Source organism: Heptranchias perlo, chromosome 2, assembly GCF_035084215.1.
Source record: "Heptranchias perlo isolate sHepPer1 chromosome 2, sHepPer1.hap1, whole genome shotgun sequence".
Classification (NCBI taxonomy): Eukaryota; Metazoa; Chordata; class Chondrichthyes; order Hexanchiformes; family Hexanchidae; genus Heptranchias; species Heptranchias perlo.
Window position 1 is genome coordinate 18357349 of NC_090326.1, and position 21230 is coordinate 18378578.

A 21230-nucleotide genomic window follows, 5' to 3' on the forward strand; every position below is an offset into this window, starting at 1 on the left:
ATGGAATCCCACACTCGCTCACCTGACGAAGGAGAAAGCCTCCGAAAGCTTGTGATTTTCAAATAAAACAGTTGGACTATAACCTGGTGTTGTAAGATTCCTTACATTTGTCAACCCCAGTCCATCACCGGCATCTCCACATCATAATTGAATGGCGGAACAGGTATAAGGGGCTGAATGGCCTAATCCTGTTCCAATGTCTTACAGTCATCGTATACATGCTAGAATATACATGGCACAGCATGGCAGTGAGTGAGCTCTACTGAGTGCCAGTGGCATTGGTTTGCATTCCTCCGCTGTGTTGGTACTTGGTTGCTACCGTTAAAAAAAGTTTGGTTATAAAAATATATATTTTTTTGTGGCCCAGCATCTGGGAGCTAACCTATTGCAACACAGCGGAAAGGGATGTAGATTCAGATCGATGATTCGCAACGTGCTTTGTTCAAAGTCTTAGTCACGACTGAGGGAAGAGGAATGTCACAGCCAGGACTTTCCTGCACATCACTTAGCCTCTGGTTTAACAGCGTCATTAGGGTTGGTGCAGCTCGCCAAGCTTATTTCAACATCACCTCCCAGCCTGCTACCTCCTCCACCACCGAGAAGGACAAGAGCAGCAGGTACATGGGAACTTCATCACCTGCACGTTCCCCTCCAGTTACGCGCCATCCTGACTTGGACATACATCGCCGTTCCTTTATCGTCGCTGGGTCAAAATCCTGGAACTCCCTACCTAACAGCACTGTGGGAGAACCTTCACCACACGGACTGCAGCGGTTCAAGAAGGCGGCTCACCACCACCTTCTCAAGGGCAATTAAGGATGGGCAATAAATGCCGGCCTCGCCAGCGACACCCACATCCCTGGAACAGTTAAAAAGAACATAATAGATGCAAATAGGATTCTGGGCTTCATATATAGGGCACGGCATACAAACGTAAGATGACAATGAATCTGTACTGGTTCGGCCACAAGTTGAATTACTATTTGCAACTTTAGGCATCCAATTATAGAAAGGATTGCAGCTTACTGCCCATTATAGGGCCTTGGTTTTTTACCGGATCTGGCACTTTACACCATATTTTTTTGACTTTTTAAAAAGTTTGCAATAAATAAAATTACTTAGTAAAGACCTGTTGACATGCGGGCAATGTTATGTAGTATTTATCAGCATTAAAAATGACAAACATTGCCAGCTGATGGAGGTGATTGTATTTAAGGAGCACAATAAATGGATTGTAGGATCTCCCCTAATTACCCCTGGAACAGCTTTGGGTTAGCAACCCTGCTGATTGGCACCAGTTAAGTCTAAAGCTTCCCTCCTAATTGGCCCGATCCAATTTGTTTCCTGTGGAGTGGCTCTGGGTGTCTGTATCAGATGCACAATGGTGAGTAGTGTGTGTTTTGCACAGAGTTTAGGAACCTGGTGCAGTGAAAGTGTAGTGGGAAGTTTGAAAGCATCAGGCTGACCAGATATGGGAACTGCAATGCCAATTGCAATTGGGGATACTGAAGAAAGACTCTCATATTGGGGCCTCTTACACAAACTGAATATAATGGTGGAAGACTGGGTTGTACCAGTCTGGGGCTAGGAGGCTGTGCTAGATTATGTACAGGAATTGCATTCATTTTGCAGGTCACTGCCATGATCTTGTCCACTAATGGTTTCAACCATCAGATCCACATCTTGCATGAGTTATGAGTTTGAGTTTGACTTTAACTAGTCTGGCAAAGCCCTAATCAGAAAAGGTAATGTTGGAAATACCACAAATGCTGGGAATGATCAAAAGGTCAATCAGCATCTGTGTAGAGAACAGATAATCTATGTTTCTGGTGTGTACCCTTTCTCCGAACTAGAAATGTTCTCTCCACAGGTGCTGTTGACCTACTGTTCTGGTCAAACAATAAAGGCATCCATTTGTTGATCTAAAGTGTGGAAAGTGGACTTCTAACTGAAAAATGAGACTGTGTGCTTCTGACTTCTTTTTGTGGGTGTTAAGTACATATGCACACTGATTTCATTCTGACATGAAACAATATCCCTGCTCCAAGTATAATTGAAATCCACTGTGAATGATGATGAAATAAAATCCTCACACAGTTGGGTTGATGAATCCCACCTGGACTCCAGTGTGAAGGTTGAAATCTATGTTTTACCCTAGTGGTCGTGGTCTTTAGAATATAGAAACTTCTCAGTGACGGTTTGGTTGCAGGTTAGATTGGAGGGGTGGGGAGAGCAAGGAAGGGCTCTACTAAGGACTTGGGCAGTGTTCTTTAAGGCCAACAGTTTTTATTTTGTTCCTCCTTCCATTGTGTCTCCTTAACTGAAGGTAGTGGCTGATGTACATTGTGATTTCACCAGTGGGTGAATTGGGGCCCCCATTGCCTTGCCTCAAAAGTTTATGTAGGTAGTAAGTGTTGTGGACTATTTGGAAACTGGGGCCACCTGCACCTCCTTTCCCCCACTGGCTGGGGAGAAGCTGCAGGAGCACCGGCTAATGTGCTCTTTCCCTTCCCAGCTACTTGCTGAGGTCCAGACTAAAATCAGTTTAAACCTCGGATCTTTGTGCTCTGTATAGATCACAAGATAATTGTGGCTGAATAAGGCCATTCAGCCCATCTTAATTCATCATCCATTCAGAGAGATCCTAAAACTCCTCCCTCATTGCAGCACCCAATTGTTTCTAAATTATTCCAGGGATTTTGCTTCCATTACTCTATCTGGAAGTTTAATCCACATAGACACAGATTTAAGGTACTTGGCAAAAGAACCAGAGGTGAGCTGGAGACTTTTTATGCAGCAAGTTATGATCTGGAATGCACTGCCTGAAAGGGTGGTGGCAGCAAATTCAGTAGTAACTTAGTTAAAAAGGAGTTAGATAAATACTCGAAGGGGAGAAAATTGTAGGGCTATCGGGAAAGAGGCTGGGGAGTGGGACTAATTGGATAGCTCTTTCAAAGAGCTGGCACCAGCAAAATGGGCTGAATGGCCTCCTGTGCTGCAAGATTCTATCAGTGAAGAATTTCCTGACAGTCTTAAAATTGCTGTTTTACTAGTTTGAGCCTATGTCTCCTTGTTCTACTCCTGCAGTGTTTTTTTAAGTAATATTCTGGGTTAACTTTTTCCACAACTCTGATCTTGACTGCCTCAAAGATCACCTCCTTTCCAGGCGAAAAAGCCATCGTCCCTTCAGTCTTTTCTTCAAACTCCGATCTCTGACAATGGGGATCAGCTGTGTGGCTCTTTGCACTGCCTCTGTTGATTGACCATCTGCACCTCGTTGCCTAGACATAAGGGAGTCTGACCTGATCCCTGTACGGTTTGATCATTAGCTCCTCTGACTTGTATCCTACTGCTTTGACTATGCAGTTCAACATCTTGTTGGCTTTGTTGAATGCAGCTCTACCTTGGTTGAACATATTTAGTGATCAGTCTTTTAGCTTCACCTGTGGCTATTTCAACACCATTCATGGAGTACATGTCTTGTCTGTTTTTCCTTGCTGCATGTAGCACTTTAAACTTTTCTACAATAAACTTCACCTGCCATTCTGCCCACTTACCCATACTCTATCTGACTCATTCTGTAATTTCTGAGCTGCTTCTTCCAATTGCACTGCCCTCCCTTCTAGTTTGTCATCATCTGAACATATACCCATTTTGCATTGATTTTCTGAATCTGCCCACAACATAGCTTGCTTGCCCATTGAATCATAAGGGAACAATATATTTTTCTAGGATTTTACTGAGACACTGCAACAAACAACACTTACCTTTTTTTTCTAAATTGGAAGGTTGAGAATTTTCACCTGATAGTAAGGTGTTGACCAAGTAGAAGTTTGAGTTTGGCCAAATATCAATTGGTTTGTATTGTCCTGCCTATTAAACTGGGCAGGAAACTTTTTTTTTCCGCCACCAATTAAGCCATTTATTAGGGAGGAGTCTATGATTGCCCAATATGATTTCTGCAATAAACCAAATTTTAACACGTCTTTGGGGGAACCCACAGAGAATCTTCATCCCAAGTTGTTGCCATGATACAAAGTGTCATTACTCTGGGTAGCTGCTCTGATTGAACACCATTTTACTTTAGTGAAACAAATTGTCTGGACTGAGGTGGATAATAAGGACAGACACAATCCCATGTGGATGGATGTACAGGCCAACAATGAACTATCCTAGGATATCCAAAGAGTAAAGGATGATGGGGTTTAAAGCCAGCACAGAAGGTACTGCAGAAATCTGAATTTATTCCTTCAAAGTGGAATCCATTCCCCTTCAAGTCTTTGTTTGAGGACAATGACCATTTGACTGGTATGGGATGAGGTATCCACTGAGATTGTGCCTTGTGGTACCAGTCCACAGCCCGTGACATGAGACTGTAAGGAATTGCAGTTGGCCCCATAAACCAAATCTGTTGGAGTGTGTGTACTTAAGAAGGGGAGTAAATCTGACAACCAATAGATTCCATGTGTGTGTCCCACCAGACTTTGTCTACTCTTAAAGAACTACGAAAATGATTTAGAACAAGGACATATAATGCATTAAACAGACTTGGCTGAATCATTGGCCCCATCTGTGCTGATTGATTCATTCGGCCCATCATGCCTGTGCTGACTCTTTGAAAGAACTATTGAAATTGTTCTACTCCCCCATCCTTTTCCCCCATAGCTCTGCAAATTTTTCTTTTCAATATTTATCCAATGGCTGTGGCTGCACAAATCTACTGTGCCCTTAAGTGATTTCCTCTTGTCAAATTATAGCATACTGTATATGTAGGATGAACTACATTTTCAAGGATGATGGTTACTCCAACAGTAGTTAAACTGAGTTGGATCAGTAACTGATGATGGTCTTTTTCTTTTCAGCCTGTTGGAAAAAGTGCTAAAATGGTGCAATATGTGGATTACAGGATGCGATGTGTACTTCAAGATGGGCGTGTCTTCATTGGCACTTTCAAAGCTTTTGACCGGCACATGAACCTAATTCTTTGTGACTGTGATGAATTCAGAAGGATAAAGTATGTATACTTGTACTTTTCTGCTGTATGAATAATGTTTTGATCCAAAACTCTGCTGCCCTTATCCTAACTCGCACCAAGTCCTGTTCTCCCATCACCCCTGTGTTCACTGATCTACGTTGGCTCCTGGTCCAGCAATACCTTTTAAAAAAAATTCTCATCCTTGTTTTCAAATCCCTCCATGGCCTCACACCTCCCTATCTCTGTTGCCACCTTCAGCCCTACAACCCTCCGAGATCTCTGCGCTCCTCCAATTCTGGCCTCTTGCGCATCTGATTTTCATCGCTCCACCATTGGAGGCCGTGCCTTCAGCTGCCTGGGCCCTAAGCTCTGGAATTCCCTCCCTAAACCCCCCTCTCCTCCTTCAAGAGGCTGCTGAAAACCTACCTCTTTGACCAAGCTTTTGGTCACCTGTCCTAATATCTCCTTGTGTGGCTTGGTGTCAAATTATGTCTGATAATCACTGCTGTGAAGCACCTTGGGACATTTTACTACGTTAAAGGTGCTATATAAATGCAATTTGTTGATGTATTTTTGTTCACTGTGTTGTGACGTGATTGGTGTAGGTCGAAGAACTCCAAGCAGGGTGAAAGGGAAGAAAAGCGGGCCCTTGGTCTCGTGCTGCTTCGAGGGGAAACACTTGTGACGATGACTGTGGAAGGACCTCCTGTGAGAGACGTGAGCAGCTCTTTTCTTCCCACCTTCACTTAAACTTATTACAAGGGGGCACTTGAGTGCACTTCTCTGCTACATGCTGTGTAAAGCTGGTACATTAAATGACTAATTTACATATGCACTGACTCCATTCAGACTGTAAATCAAAGGTTTTCAACATTTGGATGGAAACGTTGACAATGTAGGAAAGTGAGCTGTGATCGTACGATAATGACAGACAGCAAAAGACCCTCTGGTCCATTCAGCCTGTCCCACACAATTGTGATACCTTCACAAGATATCACAATATATACACTCCCCACCCCACCCGAAACCATGTGATCACCTTGGAGAGGAGAAACTAGTCCAAGAAATTACACTGGCCCAGATAATTTTTATACTGTACCTACTTCATAGGAGAATAACATTCATTATCAAAACTGCCATATATTTCAAAATTTATATAGTGCCTTTTAGTGTAGAAAAACATCCCAAGTTGCTTCACAGAAGTGAAAGAAATTAAAATGCTGAGCCAAAGAGGGAGAGGTTAAGAGTGGTGCACAGCACTTGGTCAAAGAGGTGGATTTTAAGGATGGTCTTAAAGTGGGGGGGGGCTGGAGGAAGAGGAGGAGAAGCAGAGGGGTTTAAGGTGGGAATTGCAAAGAGTGGGTACCTGGTGGCTGAAGGCATTGGCCACCAGTAGGGAGGCAGGGTGCACAAGAGATCGGAGTCAGAGGAGTGGACAATTCTGAGGGGGTTGGAGGAAGTTAGTGATGGGGAGGGGTAAGGCCATGGAGGGATTAATAAAGGAGGAGTGTGCTTTAATTTTAATCTGTGGTTGGTTGTCACCACAAAAATCATAGTTGCTTTCTTGCAGGAAAGTCCTGCCTTGGTAAGTCACTTTTATTGTGGGATAATCTTGCCTGCGTGTTCTAGTGCTACACTTTTTAAATCAATATCCAATGGAATCCTTTGGTGCTTCCCAAAGTAACACTTACATGATTTTATTTCTCGTATCTAGTTTTATATGGACAATGTTCCAATCACTGGCTTGTGTTGTTGGTTGGCACATGTCTGACCTGGGAGCTGGGCATGGTGTAAATACCTGGGTTGGCACATGTTGGGCATGGTGTAAGTATCTGTCACACTGAGGGCGATGTTTTCCCCTTGTGTAAATATTGTTACGAATCCATCATCTGGAATGCACTACACTACCAACTGTAGGTTACACTGAAAACTGGGGGTGGGGGGAGGAAACCATCCCAGATAAAATGTAAACTCTCTAGTTTGAAAGTGTTCAATACCATGGAGTAAATGGTAATATAATCTTGAGATCAGTGTTCTTTGAATTACTTGACTACCACCATCCACTCATCAGTTTATATCTGTTCTCTATGTTCTACCACCTATAGTTTATACAGTATTATCCAGTAAAAGATACTTTCTTTCAGTAAGGCATCCTCTTGCCATGTGAAAATGATGCAATTTATTATTCAGTGAAATCTCTGGCCTAGTCTTTTACTGCTGTAACCCTGCTCTTCATGTTGTGACTTGGAGCATTCTCCATTCGCGTGAACAAGTTAATGTTGCAATGCCATTTTTCTTCCAAGCACGCAAGAAATAGAATATAGACTTGGGTGATACTATTATACAACTTGTGAACTTGGTTAAATCTGTTTTTTAAAAATGTAATACTGTGCTAGGACCTTTTTTTCCAATTCCATCTGTAGCTGAGAAAGTGGGCAGCTTAACAGCACCCAACCTTTTGGGTGACTTTATTTCTGTCTGGTTGTTAATGGGGTACATCTCCAAACTCCAGTTATAAAAACTCATTTGTTGCTGAAAATGTGCATTTGGATATTTATAATGCAATATTTTGTAGCAGTAGGAAATATTTCCAATAATTAAGTAGCCTAGCAATTGGAAAATTGATAATACTGAACAAAATTGAGATGTAAAGACCTATTATACATTGCATGAACCAGGTAATTAATTTTTGCAGTGCTTGGCTCAGTGATAACACTATTGTCTGAGAAGATCATGGGTTCAAGCCCCACTCGAGACTCCAGCACGTTATCTACCCTGGCACTTCAGTGCAGTACTGAACGAGTGCTGCGTTGTCAGAGGTGCCATCTTTCAGATGAGATGTTAAACTGAGGCTCTGTCTTCCCCCTCAGGTGGATGTAAAAGATCCCATGGCACTAGTACAAAAGCCGGGGAGTTCTCCCAGTGTCCTGGCCAATATTTATCCCTCAACCAACACTTTTTTATAGAAGGAAAAAAATTATTTAGCCATTATCACATTGCTATTTGTGGGACCTTGCTGTGTGCAAATTGGCTACTGTGTTTCCTACATTACAACAGTGACTACACTTCAAAAGTACTCCATTGGCTGTGAAGTGCTTTGGGATGTCATGAGGCCATGAAAGCTGCTACACATGGAAGTTTTTTACTTATCATTTTGCTGTGGGATCTTGTTATGTGCAAACTACCTGCTCTTTTCCTACTTGGCAGTTACTGCACCTCGAACTAATTCGATGGATGTGACATTCTTTGAAGTTTCTGGAATGTAAAAATGCAGCAATATAAATGTAGGCTATAATTGCACTACACGTCGTCATCCCTGCTCCGCCCACCAGCTTCACCATCCTTCAACAGCTACGACCAGTGGTTTTACATCGCGCCATTGTCATTTGTAGGCCCTCTGCAGATACGTGTGCTCGTCCCTCTGGCCATCATGTCACACACTGCCTGTACAAATGAAAGAGGTTTTTTATGCATCTGTTGCTTTCGTCTGATTAGGGAGGAGGGAAGCAGTGACCAAGATGTTTGTTGAAAGTACCCTTGGGAGGAATATGGGTCCAAGAAATTCAAAGCATCAGACAGTACGTTCTCTCTGAAAGTGGCACTTTAGTTACATTTTGCACACAGGAGTCCCAGGTACACTGCCACTGACTTATGTGGTTCCGACATGAGTAACCACATATCCAAAGTTGAAATTCTGTCTCTATTGCATCAAATTGTTTTTCCAGGAATAACATTCCCTAATTTTATTTCTTTGAAAACGTTTACGCACAGGTTGGCATTTCCAGACCCCCTATTGGAGGACCTGGTGTTGGGCGGGCAGCAGGGAGAGGAATGCCAATTGGCATGCCGATGCTTCAAATACCTGCCGGACTGGCAGGACCAGTAAGAGGGGTCGGAGGTCCCTCGCAGCAGGTAAGGATAAACCATTGGTTTCAAAAGAAGTTAATTCCCGTCAAAATTTATCTTTTGAAATTAAATCAGACGTTGCTCTTTTGAATATAATGATGCCAACGTAGCTGTACTCGGGTATTTGTCAGACTAGATGGTACTTTGAGTAGTGCTGGTTTTGAAACACTGAGGGGGTGAAATTCAACATCAGCAGAGGCACAAAATGGGTGGTAGTATTTTGGCTGCTGGTTTTACACTCTGCCCTTTTTCACCAGTGACTGATCTGTTACTGTCCATTTTGCTCCCCCCCAACCCTAAGTTGAATTTCACCCCTGTTATCTTAACTAATTCTATAATCAGCATCTGGTGAAAATTTGGAAACTCACACCAGACCCTTCATGAATATCTGACATTGATCCTTAAAATTAATTAAGCGTTGGTTCACGAATTTCTTTAAATGAATGCTAACGAGTTTTAGTCACATGTATTTTCAAATTCCAGTTACAAAAACTCGTTTGTTGCTGAAAATATTTGTAAGAAATTGGCAAGCAATGTTTTGTAGCAGTAGGAAATAATGAAATAACCGAGCATTTGGGAAATTGATAATACAACTGTGACTTAATGAACAAAATTGACATGTAATCAATTATACATTGCACAGACCTGGTACATTTTTGCACTGGTAGCACTCACCTGAGTCAGAAGGTTGTAGGTTCAAGCCTCACTCCAGGACTTGAACACATAATTTATGATGTGGAGATGCCAGTGATGGACTGGGGTTGACAATTGTAAACAATTTTACAACACCAGGTTATAGTCCAGCAATTTTATTTGAAATCTACAAGCTTTCGGAGGCTTCCTCCTTCCTCAGGTGAATGTTGTGGAGATATAATTTATGCTTATACTTCAGTGCAGTACTGAGGGAGAGCTGCACTGTCAGAGGTGCCATCTTTCAGATAAGACGTTAAACACAGGTCGCATCTTTCCCCCCTTTCTCCCCTCCCCCCCCCCCCCTTTCTCCCCTCCCCCTCCCCCCCCCTTTCTCCCCTCCCCCCCCCTTTCTCCCCTCCCCCCCCCTTTCTCCCCTCCCCCCCCTTCTCCCCACCCCCCCCTTTCCCCCTCCCCCCCCCCCCTTTCTCCCCTCCCCCCCCCTTCTCCCCCACCCCCCCCCTTCTCCCCTCCCCCCCCCCCCCTTCTCCCCTCCCCCCCCCCCTTTCTCCCCTCCCCCCCCCCATTCTCCCCTCCCCCCCCCCCTTCTCCCCACCCCCCCCCCTTCTCCCCACCCCCCCCCCTTCTCCCCTCCCCCCCCCCTTTCTCCCCCCCCCTTTCTCCCCCCCCCTTTCTCCCTCCCCTTTCTCCCCTCCCCTTTCTCCCCTCCCCCTTTCTCCCCTCCCCTTTCTCCCCTCCCCTTTCTCCCCTCCCCTTTCTCCCCCTCCCCCCCTCCCCCCCTCTCCCCCCCCCTTTCTCCCCTCCCCTTTCTCCCCCTCCCCTTTCTCCCCCCCCCCTTTCTCCCCCCCTTTCTCCCCCCCCTTCTCCCCCCCCCCCTTTCTCCCCTCCCCCCCCCCCCTTTCTCCCCCCCCCTTTCTCCCCCCCCCTTTCTCCCCCCCCTTTCTCCCCCCCCCTTTCTCCCCCCCCCTTTCTCCCCCCCCCTTTCTCCCCCCCCTTTCTCCCCCCCCTTTCTCCCCTCCCCTTTCTCCCCTCCCCTTTCTCCCCTCCCTTTCTCCCCTCCCCTTTCTCCCCTCCCCCCCCCCTTTCTCCCCTCCCCCCCCCTTCTCCCCTCCCCCCCCCTTTCTCCCCTCCCCCCCCCCCCTTTCTCCCCTCCCCCCCTTTCTCCCCTCCCCCCCCTTTCTCCCTCCCCCCCTTTCTCCCCTCCCCCCCCTTTCTCCCCTCCCCCCCCTTCTCCCCTCCCCCCCCCCCCCCCCACCCCCCCCCCCCCCCCCCCCCCCCCCCCCCCCCCCCCCAACCCCCCCCCCCCCCCCCCCACCCCCCCACCCCCCACCCCCCCCCCCCCCCCCCCCCCCCCTCCCCCCCCACCCCACCCCCCCCCCCCCCCCCCCCCCCCCTCCCCCCCCACCCCCCCCCCCCCCCCCACCCCCCCCCCCCCCCCCCCCCCCTCCCCCCCCCCCCCTCCCCCCCCCCCCCCCCCACCCCCCCCCCCCTCCCCCCCCCTCCCCCCCCCCCCCCCCTCCCCCCCCCCCCCCCCCCCCCCCCCCCCCCCCCCCCCCCCCTCCCCCCCCCCCCCCCCCCCACCCCCCCCCCCCCCCCCCCCCCACCCCCCCCCCCCCCTTTCTCCCCTCCCCCCCCCTTCTCCCCTCCCCCCCCCTTCTCCCCCCCCCCCCCTTCTCCCCTCCCCCCCTTCCCCCCCCCCCCCCCTTCTCCCCCCCCCCCCCCTTCTCCCCTCCCCCCCCCTTTCTCCCCTCCCCCCCCTTCTCCCCTCCCCCCCCTTCTCCCCTCCCCCCCCTTCTCCCCTCCCCCCCCCTTCCCCCTCCCCCCCCCTTTCTCCCCCCCCCCCTTCTCCCCTCCCCCCCCCTTTCTCCCCTCCCCCCCCCTTTCTCCCCTCTCCCCCCCCTTTCTCCCCTCTCCCCCCCCTTTCTCCCCTCCCCCCCCTTTCTCCCCTCCCCCCCCTTTCTCCCCTCCCCCCCCCCTTTCTCCCCTCCCCCCCCCTTTCTCCCCTCCCTCCCCCCCCCTTTCTCCCCTCCCCCCCCCCCCTTTCTCCCCTCCCCCCCCCCTTTCTCCCCTCCCCCCCCCTTTCTCCCCTCCCCCCCCCTTTCTCCCCCTCCCCCCCCCCTTTCTCCCCTCCCCCCCCCCTTTCTCCCCTCCCCCCCCCCCTTTCTCCCTCCCCCCCCCCTTTCTCCCCTCCCCCCCCCTTTCTCCCCTCCCCCCCCCCTTTCTCCCCTCCCCCCCCCCTTTCTCCCCTCCCCCCCCCTTTCTCCCTCCCCCCCCCCTTCTCCCTCCCCCCCCCTTTCTCCCCTCCCCCCCCCTTTCTCCCCTCCCCCCCCCCCCTTTCTCCCTCCCCCCCCCTTTCTCCCCTCCCCCCCCCCTTTCTCCCCTCCCCCCCCCCCTTTCTCCCCTCCCCCCCCCCTTTCTCCCCTCCCCCCTCCCCCCCTTTCTCCCCTCCCCCCCCCCCCTTTCTCCTCCTCCTCGAGGAGGGTGTAAAAGATTCAAAAGTATAGGGGAGTTCTCCCAGTGTTCTCGCTGATCTCTATCCCTCAACCAATACTGCTAAATTGATTAACTGGTCATTTATCTCATTACTGTTTGGGTGACCTTGCTGTGCATAAATTAGCTGCTGTGTCTTCCTATGCAAACAATGATTACACTTCAAAAGGAATCCATTGATTGTGAAGCCATTTGGTCACCGAGGCAGTGAACAACACACACACACACACACACACACACACACACACACACTCTGCGTGATTTATACATTGTACCATCTACAGGGTTGTTTTATTTATTGTTTTAGATAATGACCCCTCAGGCTAGAGGAACTGGAGTTGCACCTGCTCCAAGCATTTCTGCTGTCCCTCAACCCTACGTACCGATGAGAGGGGCCCGGCCCATTCTGAACCTTGGTGAGCCACGGCCAGGTAGGTCCATTTGAGTATTTCCCCATGACCCTGGCATCTACCTATCAAAGTGGAAAATTGCCCACGTATGTCCTGTCCACAAAAAAGCAGGACAAATCCAATCCGGCCAATTACCACCTCCTCGGTCTACTCTCCATCAAAGTGATGGACGGTGTCGTCGACAGTGCTATCAAGCGGCACTTACTCACCAATAACCTGCTCACCGATGCTCAGTTTGGGTTCCGCCAGGACCACTCGGCTCCAGACCTCATTACAGCCTTGGTCCAAACATGGACAAAAGAGCTGAATTCCAGAGGTGAGGTGAGAGTGACTGCCCTTGACATCAAGGCAGCATTTGACCGAGTGTGGCACCAAGGAGCCCTAGTAAAATTGAAGTCAATGGGAATCAGGGGGAAACTCTCCAGTGGCTGGAGTCATACCTAGCACAAAGGAAGATGGTAGTGGTTGTTGGAGGCCAAGCATCTCAGCCCCAGGACATCACTGCAGGAGTTCCTCAGGGCAGTGTCCTAGGCCCAACCATCTTCAGTTGCTTCATCAATGACCTTCCCTCCGTCATAAGGTCAGAAGTGGGGATTTGCAACCCCTCAGATAATGAAGCAGCCTGTGCCCACATGCAGCAAGACTTGGACAACATCCAGGCTTGGGCTGATAAATGGCAAGTAACATTCGTGCCAGACAATAACCACCTCCCATTCAACAGCATTACCATTGCTGAATCCCCCACCATCAACATCCTGGGGGTCACCATTGACCAGAAACTTAACTGGACCAGCCATATAAATACTGTGGCTACAAGAGCAGGTCAGAGGCTGGGTATTCTGTGGCGAGTGACTCACCTCCTGACTCCCCAAAGCCTTTCCACCATCTACAAGGCACAAGTCAGGAGTGTGATGGAATACTCTCCACTTGCCTGGATGAGTGCAGCTCCAACAATACTCAAGAAGCTCGACACCATCCAGGACAAAGCAGCCCGCTTGATTGGCACCCCATCCAGCACCCTAAACATTCACTCCCTCCACCACCGGCGCACCGTGGCTGCAGTGTGTACCATCTACAGGATGCACTGCAGCAACTCACCAAGGCTTCTTTGACAGCACCTCCTAAACCCGTGACCTCTAGCGCCTAGTTTAAGGGCAGCAGGTGCATGGGAACAACACCACCTACACGTTCCCCTCCAAGTCACACACCATCATGACTTGGAAATATATCAGTCGTTCCTTCATTGTTGCTGGGTCAATCCTGAAACTCTCTACTAAAAGCACAGTGGGGGAACCATCACACAGACTACAGTGGTTCAAGGTGGCTGCTCACCACCACCTTCTCAAGGGCAGTTAGGGATGGGTAATAAATGCTGGCCTTACCAGCGACACCCACATCCCATGAATAAAATTTTTTTAAAAACTGTGTAGTTGAGGCTGGGCTATGAGAGAGCCCAACATCAGTATCAGACCTAAACAAAAATCTTGCTGGCTCTACTTTGCTAAATATGTATTTATTCAACCTCCAGGGGAGTCATTTTCAACCTGGGCAGTAATTGGTCGAACAGATCGCCTGCTCGTTGTAGAACCCGGACTCCATAAAGGGCAGATGATCCACTCTGCCAGGTTACTGCTCAGGCATTGAAGTTTAAAAAAAAAATTATATACTTCCCTCATCCTCTTCAAAACAGGCTGTTAACTTAATCCAGAATGAAACTGTTGCACCTTTCGAGTTTATAACACTGCACCAATTTACAAGCCTCAATGATCTCCCCAGCCGTACAAATTCTGGAATTGCGTTCCCACTCCTTTTTCTCACATTAACAGTGCTTCCTTGGTGACCCCACACTTGCAGTGTAATGTGACCGTAGATTCTGCTCGGAAGCAGTTATTATAAAGATATTTCTTTATAACTCGCTCTCTTGCCACACTTGCAATTGAATGTGGCATTCTAACCCCAAATGGTTGGAAGTTGATTTTGTAGAATTATAATTATTAATTATACAAAATGTAATAGTGAGGGATTCAATATTCTGCATTATGACCAGGTAACTCAGGATACACCATATACTTAGACTAATCCTGGTAGAACTAGTCGATCTCCCCTGGCATTACACATGGGCTGTTAAAACTAAGTATAATCTTCAGGTGAACTGCAAAAAGCCCACCAATCTCTTCATGTAACCAAACGCAGGCTTTATGGGACCACCTCCTGGCATGAGACCTCCACTTGGGCCACCACCGATGGGGATGCCTTCTGGCAGAGGAATTCCTATGGGAATTCCTCCAGGAATGAGACCACCAATGATGCCAAGGATGAGAGGTAAGTGTAGAACTAGCACTGCACCTTGTGACACATGCTTCTCTTCAAATACCATGGATGTTCAATGTAGTTTGGAGGGGCTTGATTTTCACTTGTTTGCTCCTGTAACAGTGATTGTCATCTGATTTTGTGACTTCCCTTTCTTGAACTAATTGTTCCTTTCTCCATTCTTTTCTTTGTTATGTTAGTCATGTTTGTTCGCCTCAGCATTTATCCCCAGAACACCTGTTCACTCTAACACCCTTTCCATCCGCGCCTTATTGTGGACCTTGCCCCTTACTGAAACCTCCCTGCTTGGCAATAACTTACACTACCTGCCCTGCCCAAACCACCATGGTGGCATTGTGCCCCTTGTCACCAAATTACATCTTGGTCTCTTTCCCTTTATTCCTGGTATTTTCATCTTTGAGTCCTCTCTCTCGCCTCTGAATTTTGGTGTATAATTGGTTTAGCCATCCATTATCAGATCTAGCTGGATGACATCAAGCGCAATCAGGCCCCACTGCCACAACTTCTCATTACTTCTGGAGGGCATAGCTGACCACCCCCCCCCCCCCCCCCGCTTCTTATCCACTACCAACCATCTCTTTAAACCCCACCGTCTCCTCCTCCAAGTGTGAGGAGGTCCTGTATTTCTTTGTCATTAAGATGGAGACCATCTGTTCAGCTGCCTCTGATACTTTTTCCCACTTCCCCTTGCCTTAGCCCTGAAGCGGTATCTTTCTCCAGTTTATCTCCACTCATTTCTCCAAGCTCATCTTGTCCATGAGGCCCAACTCTTGCTCCCTTGATCATATTCCCACTAAACTGTTGACCACCAACTTGCCTTCCAGGTCCCCATGCCAGCTGACACTAAACGGTTCCCTCTCCTTGGGTACTGTCCCCCTCCCTTTCAAAACCACCATGAACCTTTTTTTTAAATTAAAAAAAAAACTCACCCTTGACCCCTCTGTCTTGCAAACTACTGGCCCATCTCCAACCTCCTATCCTCAAGTCCTTGAATGTATTGTTGCCTCCCAAATCTGTGCCCATCTTTCCCACAATTCCTTGTTTGAATCTCTGCCAACAGGTTTCTGTCTTTTGAAACGGTCCTAATCTCTGACTCTGACCATGGTGCATTATTGCTCCTCATTGACTTCTTTGCAGCCTTTCACGTGTTAGATCACACTTCTCCAACACCTCTCCATTTTCCTGCGCAGTGGGACTGTCCTTGGATGGTTCCACTCTTTGCCTTTCCAATCATGGCCACAACATCTCCAACAATGGTTGCTCTTCCTGCTCCTGCAGTGTTGCCTCCAGAGTTCCCCTCAGGATCTATCCTTGATTCCCTCAGTGCATGTTGCCCCTTGGCAATATCATCCACAGACATGCTCAGGTTCCACATGTACGCCAGTAACACCCAGCTCTGCGCCTCCACCACCTTTCTCAACCTTTCCACTGCCTGTGTTGTCAGATGAGCTGCAATTTCCTCCAGTTAAATGTTGGAATTACCAAAGCCATCGTCTTCAACCCCCAACCACAAACTCCATACCCTTGTTACTGATTCCTTCCCCTCCCTAACCAGTGTCTCAGGCTAACCAGAACCACAACCTTGGTATCCTATTTGACCCCAAATTGACCTTCTGACCCTATAGCCTCTCCATTATAAAGACTGCCTACTTTCACCTCCATAACATCCCCTACCTCACCCCATATGCTACTGAAACCCTCATCCATGCTGTCACCTCCAGACTCCTGTGAACATCAGCTTAGCCAAAAGTCTGCTGCCTGTATCCCATCCAAGTTCTGGTCACCTATTCCCCCTTGCACTCATAGTCCTACATTGGCTCGTGGTCCACCAACACCTCCCAGTTTAAAATTCTCAACCTTGTATTTAAATCCTTCCATGGCCCCAACCCCCCTGTTCCTCCAATTTTGGCCCTTTGTGCATCCTCCTCCCTTTTTTGTCTCACCATTGGTGGTGCTCCCTTCAGCTACCTGGGCCCCAGGCTCTGGAATTCACTCATCACTGTACCTTCCTCTCCTCCTTTCCCTTCCCTCAGCCCCCTCACTAGAATTTTGAATTATCGTTCAAGCAGCACTGTGGTTCAGGCACCCTGTCTGAATCATAATCCATATCTCCCAGTCCTGTGGTCCTATACGTTTAAACCAGAGAGCTAAATTTGGCTCATTAGTAGCATTTTCAACATCACATCAAAGTCCCCCCTCCCCCAAGTTGAGTCAGAAATCCCAAAACCTGACCTCATGTACTAAGAGCTACACTAAATTAGTCTGGTTTTGTTTGTGTACTACAGCAAATTGGAAACAAGACGGTACTCAGTTGTGAATTGCTATATTTGATTGCAGATCCATCTATTTACTTAAATATGGTAATTGTTAAGACTATGTACCTATGGCAACTAACTGGCCAGGAGGGAACAATGTACCAAATATTATGGACTGCTCATGATGTTATTTCCTCCCTCCAGTAGTTTTTAAACTTCTATTTAAGGGTCCAGTAAAAGATAGTCAGTACCAATTAGCACTGCTTTCAGCGCTACTGTTTGGATATAATGCACAGTTGGGTTCTGGGTCCATTACCCACTGAGGTCTAATGGGCAAGCCTGGATTTTGGACCCATTTTTCAATGCAGAGTGGTCAACATAATATTGAACTATTATGAACTGTTCTGCTTGTATAACTTGCTATCAGGCGCTGTAGAAGCTGTGGATAAATGGTTACTGCTGCTGATTGTTTTTGTGACAGATTGTACAGTTTTATTCATACTGCTCTCTTCAAGGTCCTCCAGGATCTAGAACACACCCTCCAAGGCCTTAAAGATGCACCCAAGAAGGACTTTGTCATCAAGCTTTAGAGTCATTACAAAGTAATATGACTTTGTGAAGCATTTTACTGTAAACAGATTAATTCATGAAATAAGTTGTATTCCTCCTCATTCAATCAACCTCTCTCATACAAACAGGAACTTATCCAATGGGAGAAATCACCTGTGGACACGAGACACTTCACACCATGTGGGGGGGGAGGGGGGGTGGGGTTCAGATGAGCTTCCTGTGTTGTGTTCTAGTGCATCCAATGCCCCTCTCAGGCCACAAACTTTAGTTTTCTTCTGTTATTGACAGCAGGTCTCAGTTGTCTCCACAAATGAAGAAAAGCTTCAGTTGCTGTATCTTATTTTTGCTTCATAGACTGTGGGTCTTGATCAGATTTGACAACACTCCATACAATAGGCCGACCTCACTTACGCGGTCTCTGGCGGGGGAGGGAAGATCTGCGAAGGTCCTGATCGTCAAAACCACATCTCCTGGCCTGTTCAGATGAGTTGAGTACTCTGCTGCCCATAGCCAGAGAAGAAGCTGAATTTTCAAAGCTGCCTTCAAGTATCTTTGCTGGCTTATCAAGTTAATTGGGTGATATTTGTACAAATCAGCTATCCAATTGACTGTAGAGATTTCGTAAAATATGTTAGGTTGATGGACAACACTGTATAGACTGCTCTGGATGTTTTAGATTCTGATCAGAGCAGAACTAGAGTGTTGTCCTCATTGAAGATTTAATGATTTGTCAGATTACTAGAAAAGGTTAATGGACAGTACCACCAGAGCTTGCAAGAAACCCTAGGCATGATGTTCAAAGGCCCAGTTTAGACTTGTAAGCAACTCAGTCATACAGATGAAGAAGCTACCAGGTTCCAACCCCAGTCTTTGTTTAGTTAGCTTAACTATGGATTGTTACAATTGGGTTCAATATACCAGAGTTGATCAGCTTTCCCATTCCTATCTAGCTATCCCTACTGGAAATGTATGTGAGAAGTTCAACGGCAACTAACCTAATCCCCCAACAGTTAAGTTCTCACCAAGCTCATATGGGCCGTATACCAGCTGATGCTATGGAACCACACCCTAGCATTAGTCAAAGCCTTCAGTGTGAAAGGAAGAAAATTAGCAATAAATCCATTTTTTTTTTTAAAAAGCCTAACTTACGTGTGTGCATAGCTAGAGCTGTCTTAGACTGCAGGAGGGGAAAGGCCCTGAGTTATTGAATTCCCCATTGGATGATAACATCACAATTTTTCATGGCATCAAATATTAGATGTTTTGATGGAGACCACCGGGGTTAGCTGTGCCCTTCACTTGCTTTGATTCTTCCCCTTCCCACTCCCAAATATTCAGAGTGCAAGGATGCGCAGACACATTTACCCACTCTGTTCCACATCCCTTCAACCCCTTTTCCTTCATTTGCCTATCCAAATCTAAACTTGAATGTTGACATAAGTTTCTGCCTCAACAACTAACTCTGGAAGTGACGTTTCTCCTGCCCTCTGTTCTAAATCTTACATTTAACCTTGTATCTGTGGCTCCTCGACCTTAACCCTATAACTACTGGAAACAGTTTGCTTCTATCTACCCAGTCCCATCCTTTTAATAATTGTAGACATTTCCAATATGTCACCTTATAACCTGCATTGTTCTAATTGGGGGGGAAAGGGGAAATCCAATTTTTCATGTCCTCCTTCACATTTGATAACTTCTCTTTCCTTCTCCCCCGCCCCCCCCCCCCCCACAACCGACTAACAAAGATCCATAAGTGTCCTACAGAGTATTATTATCTCAATCTCTGCCTATCCTTTCGAATCTCTAATTCCAACCAGATCTTTATCCGGCTCCTTTTTTTGAAGGAGGCGGGTGATTTATAGCCTCAACTGCTCACGTGTCTGTTCTGTATATTTAGTAGGGAGGCCGGATAGTTTCTTCAAATCTCGAGTCTTGTCTGGTTCTCTCCTTGTCATCTAAATCAAAGAGACTGCCTACATTGACAGTGTCATCTGTGCACCTTCACCTTTTTAAAGATCTGGATTGTAGCTCCCCTCCACGTTCTTTGCTCTACTGAAAAGAAGCTCAGCTCTGCCTTGAACTATGTCCTTTTGTAACTGGTATTATCCTTGTTGCTCATCTCTGAGCCCTCTCTAATATATTGATGTCCTTTTCAAGGTAAGGTACCCAAAGTTGTGTAAAATAAAGGAGACTTTCTGCTCCTATGTGCACAAGCTCATGGAGGGAGACAGCAAATTTGGCACCAAGTTTGTGTTGAGAACCAGTTGCCCAGCTGATTGTCAACTGCTACTTTGTTTGACAGGGTGAAGGACTAAATGTAACAACTATCAGCTCTTGGAGTGGTTACCTCCCCAAGAGTGTACAGCCACAGTGGTGGAACCCAATGGCCATTCGGGTTCATTTCACTGATTCTATGGCACTTGCGCTAAGGGAAGGGCTTCCGTTCCATCATCACTCAGGTCATACGTACCAATGATAACTATATCATGCAGGTAGATGCCAGATACCCTGGAAGCTCGCCACACTGCATTTCTTCCTTGCCAGCTAACAATCCCATTCTTTCAAGGCATTTCTGCTGCAGATGGCTGTACCTTAGGAAACTTGAGATACCTCTTGAGTTGTGACTGATGGTTCCAGTGTGGAATTAAGAGCGGCAGCAAAAAGAAAATATGATGAGGAACATGCCCCCCCACCAGGATAAAAATAGGCATTCTGAAACAAAGGCGAGCTGACTAGGGTGTCCTGCCGTACTGCCCTGAAAAATGATAGCATAACCGTGCACCATGTGACTATCGGCAGTGGAGTCACCGTGGAACAGGGCCAGAAGATTCTTGAGACCATGGCTCAAGATTTGCCAGTTCCATTGCCGCAACAGCATGAATGACATACTGGTCACTTAACCTTAGAATCACTCACAGCCTGAGCATTCCTGCATCGTGTTCCTAATGAACTAATGCACTGACCCTTGAATGAGCAGCCCGCCTCTGTAATACATCTCACTCACCGTGCTTGCACGCACCGACATCTCCAGCAGAACTGTGACCCGGGACAAATGAGGTGTCTGAATAAAGTCAAATTCTGAAAGGAAACATTTCTTGATTTCCCCAATAAATAAGGCCTGGTTGCCCCGGGTCCTACCCTAGTCCCTAGTTGGAGAAGTTGTTGGGTGGATGGGAGGAGTTGGCTGCTGGATGTCTCGCAAGGGTTTTGGGGTAACTGTGAAATGCTACGGTAGTGGCTGCCTGGGCCAGGAGCCTACTATCCCCACACCCCCTTTCTGACTGCATAAGTGGGGTGTGGGGATATTGGGCTCCTGGCATTCTCTTGCTGGGAACTCACTCAGCACAATCTGCTATCTGCCTGGCAAACAGGCTGCAGTGAGGCCCTTGAAGCCCCATATCAAGGTAGTGTCCAGACAGCAGCAACTGATGGATATTGGAGACCAAAATCTCAATAGCACTAGTAACGGTGTTGCTGAAAGAATCTGCAGATGTGCTTAGGACCTCTGTTAAGGGTGGCTCAGTTACAGATTTTGTTCACTAAAATCTAGGCTGACACTCCAGTGCAGAACTGAGGGATTCTTTTACATGGAATTACGCAGAATCTGCATCACAGAAACGAGCCATTGGACCCAACAGGTCC

General features: G+C 47.5%; 1 protein-coding gene across 1 annotated transcript; it reads left to right on the forward strand.

The window, feature by feature from the left end:
- The first annotated feature begins 1268 nt into the window (after window positions 1-1268).
- On the forward strand, window positions 1269-17661 carry LOC137333020 (small nuclear ribonucleoprotein-associated protein B'-like). Its single transcript, XM_067997100.1, has 7 exons — window positions 1269-1384; window positions 4863-5014; window positions 5581-5692; window positions 8747-8887; window positions 12330-12453; window positions 14626-14754; window positions 17534-17661. The coding sequence occupies exons 1-7, from the start codon at window positions 1382-1384 to the stop codon at window positions 17569-17571; spliced, it is 699 nt and encodes a 232-aa protein (XP_067853201.1). The 5' UTR covers window positions 1269-1381; the 3' UTR covers window positions 17572-17661.
- Window positions 17662-21230: the final 3569 nt, after the last annotated feature.

Excerpts from the sequence above, each read along its gene's own strand:
- LOC137333020 (XM_067997100.1), top strand. Across the intron at positions 5,693-8,746 it reads AAGGACCTCCTGTGAGAGAC|GTTGGCATTTCCAGACCCCC; the intron begins GTGAGCAGCTCT and ends GTTTACGCACAG. Across the intron at positions 8,888-12,329 it reads TCGGAGGTCCCTCGCAGCAG|ATAATGACCCCTCAGGCTAG; the intron begins GTAAGGATAAAC and ends TTATTGTTTTAG.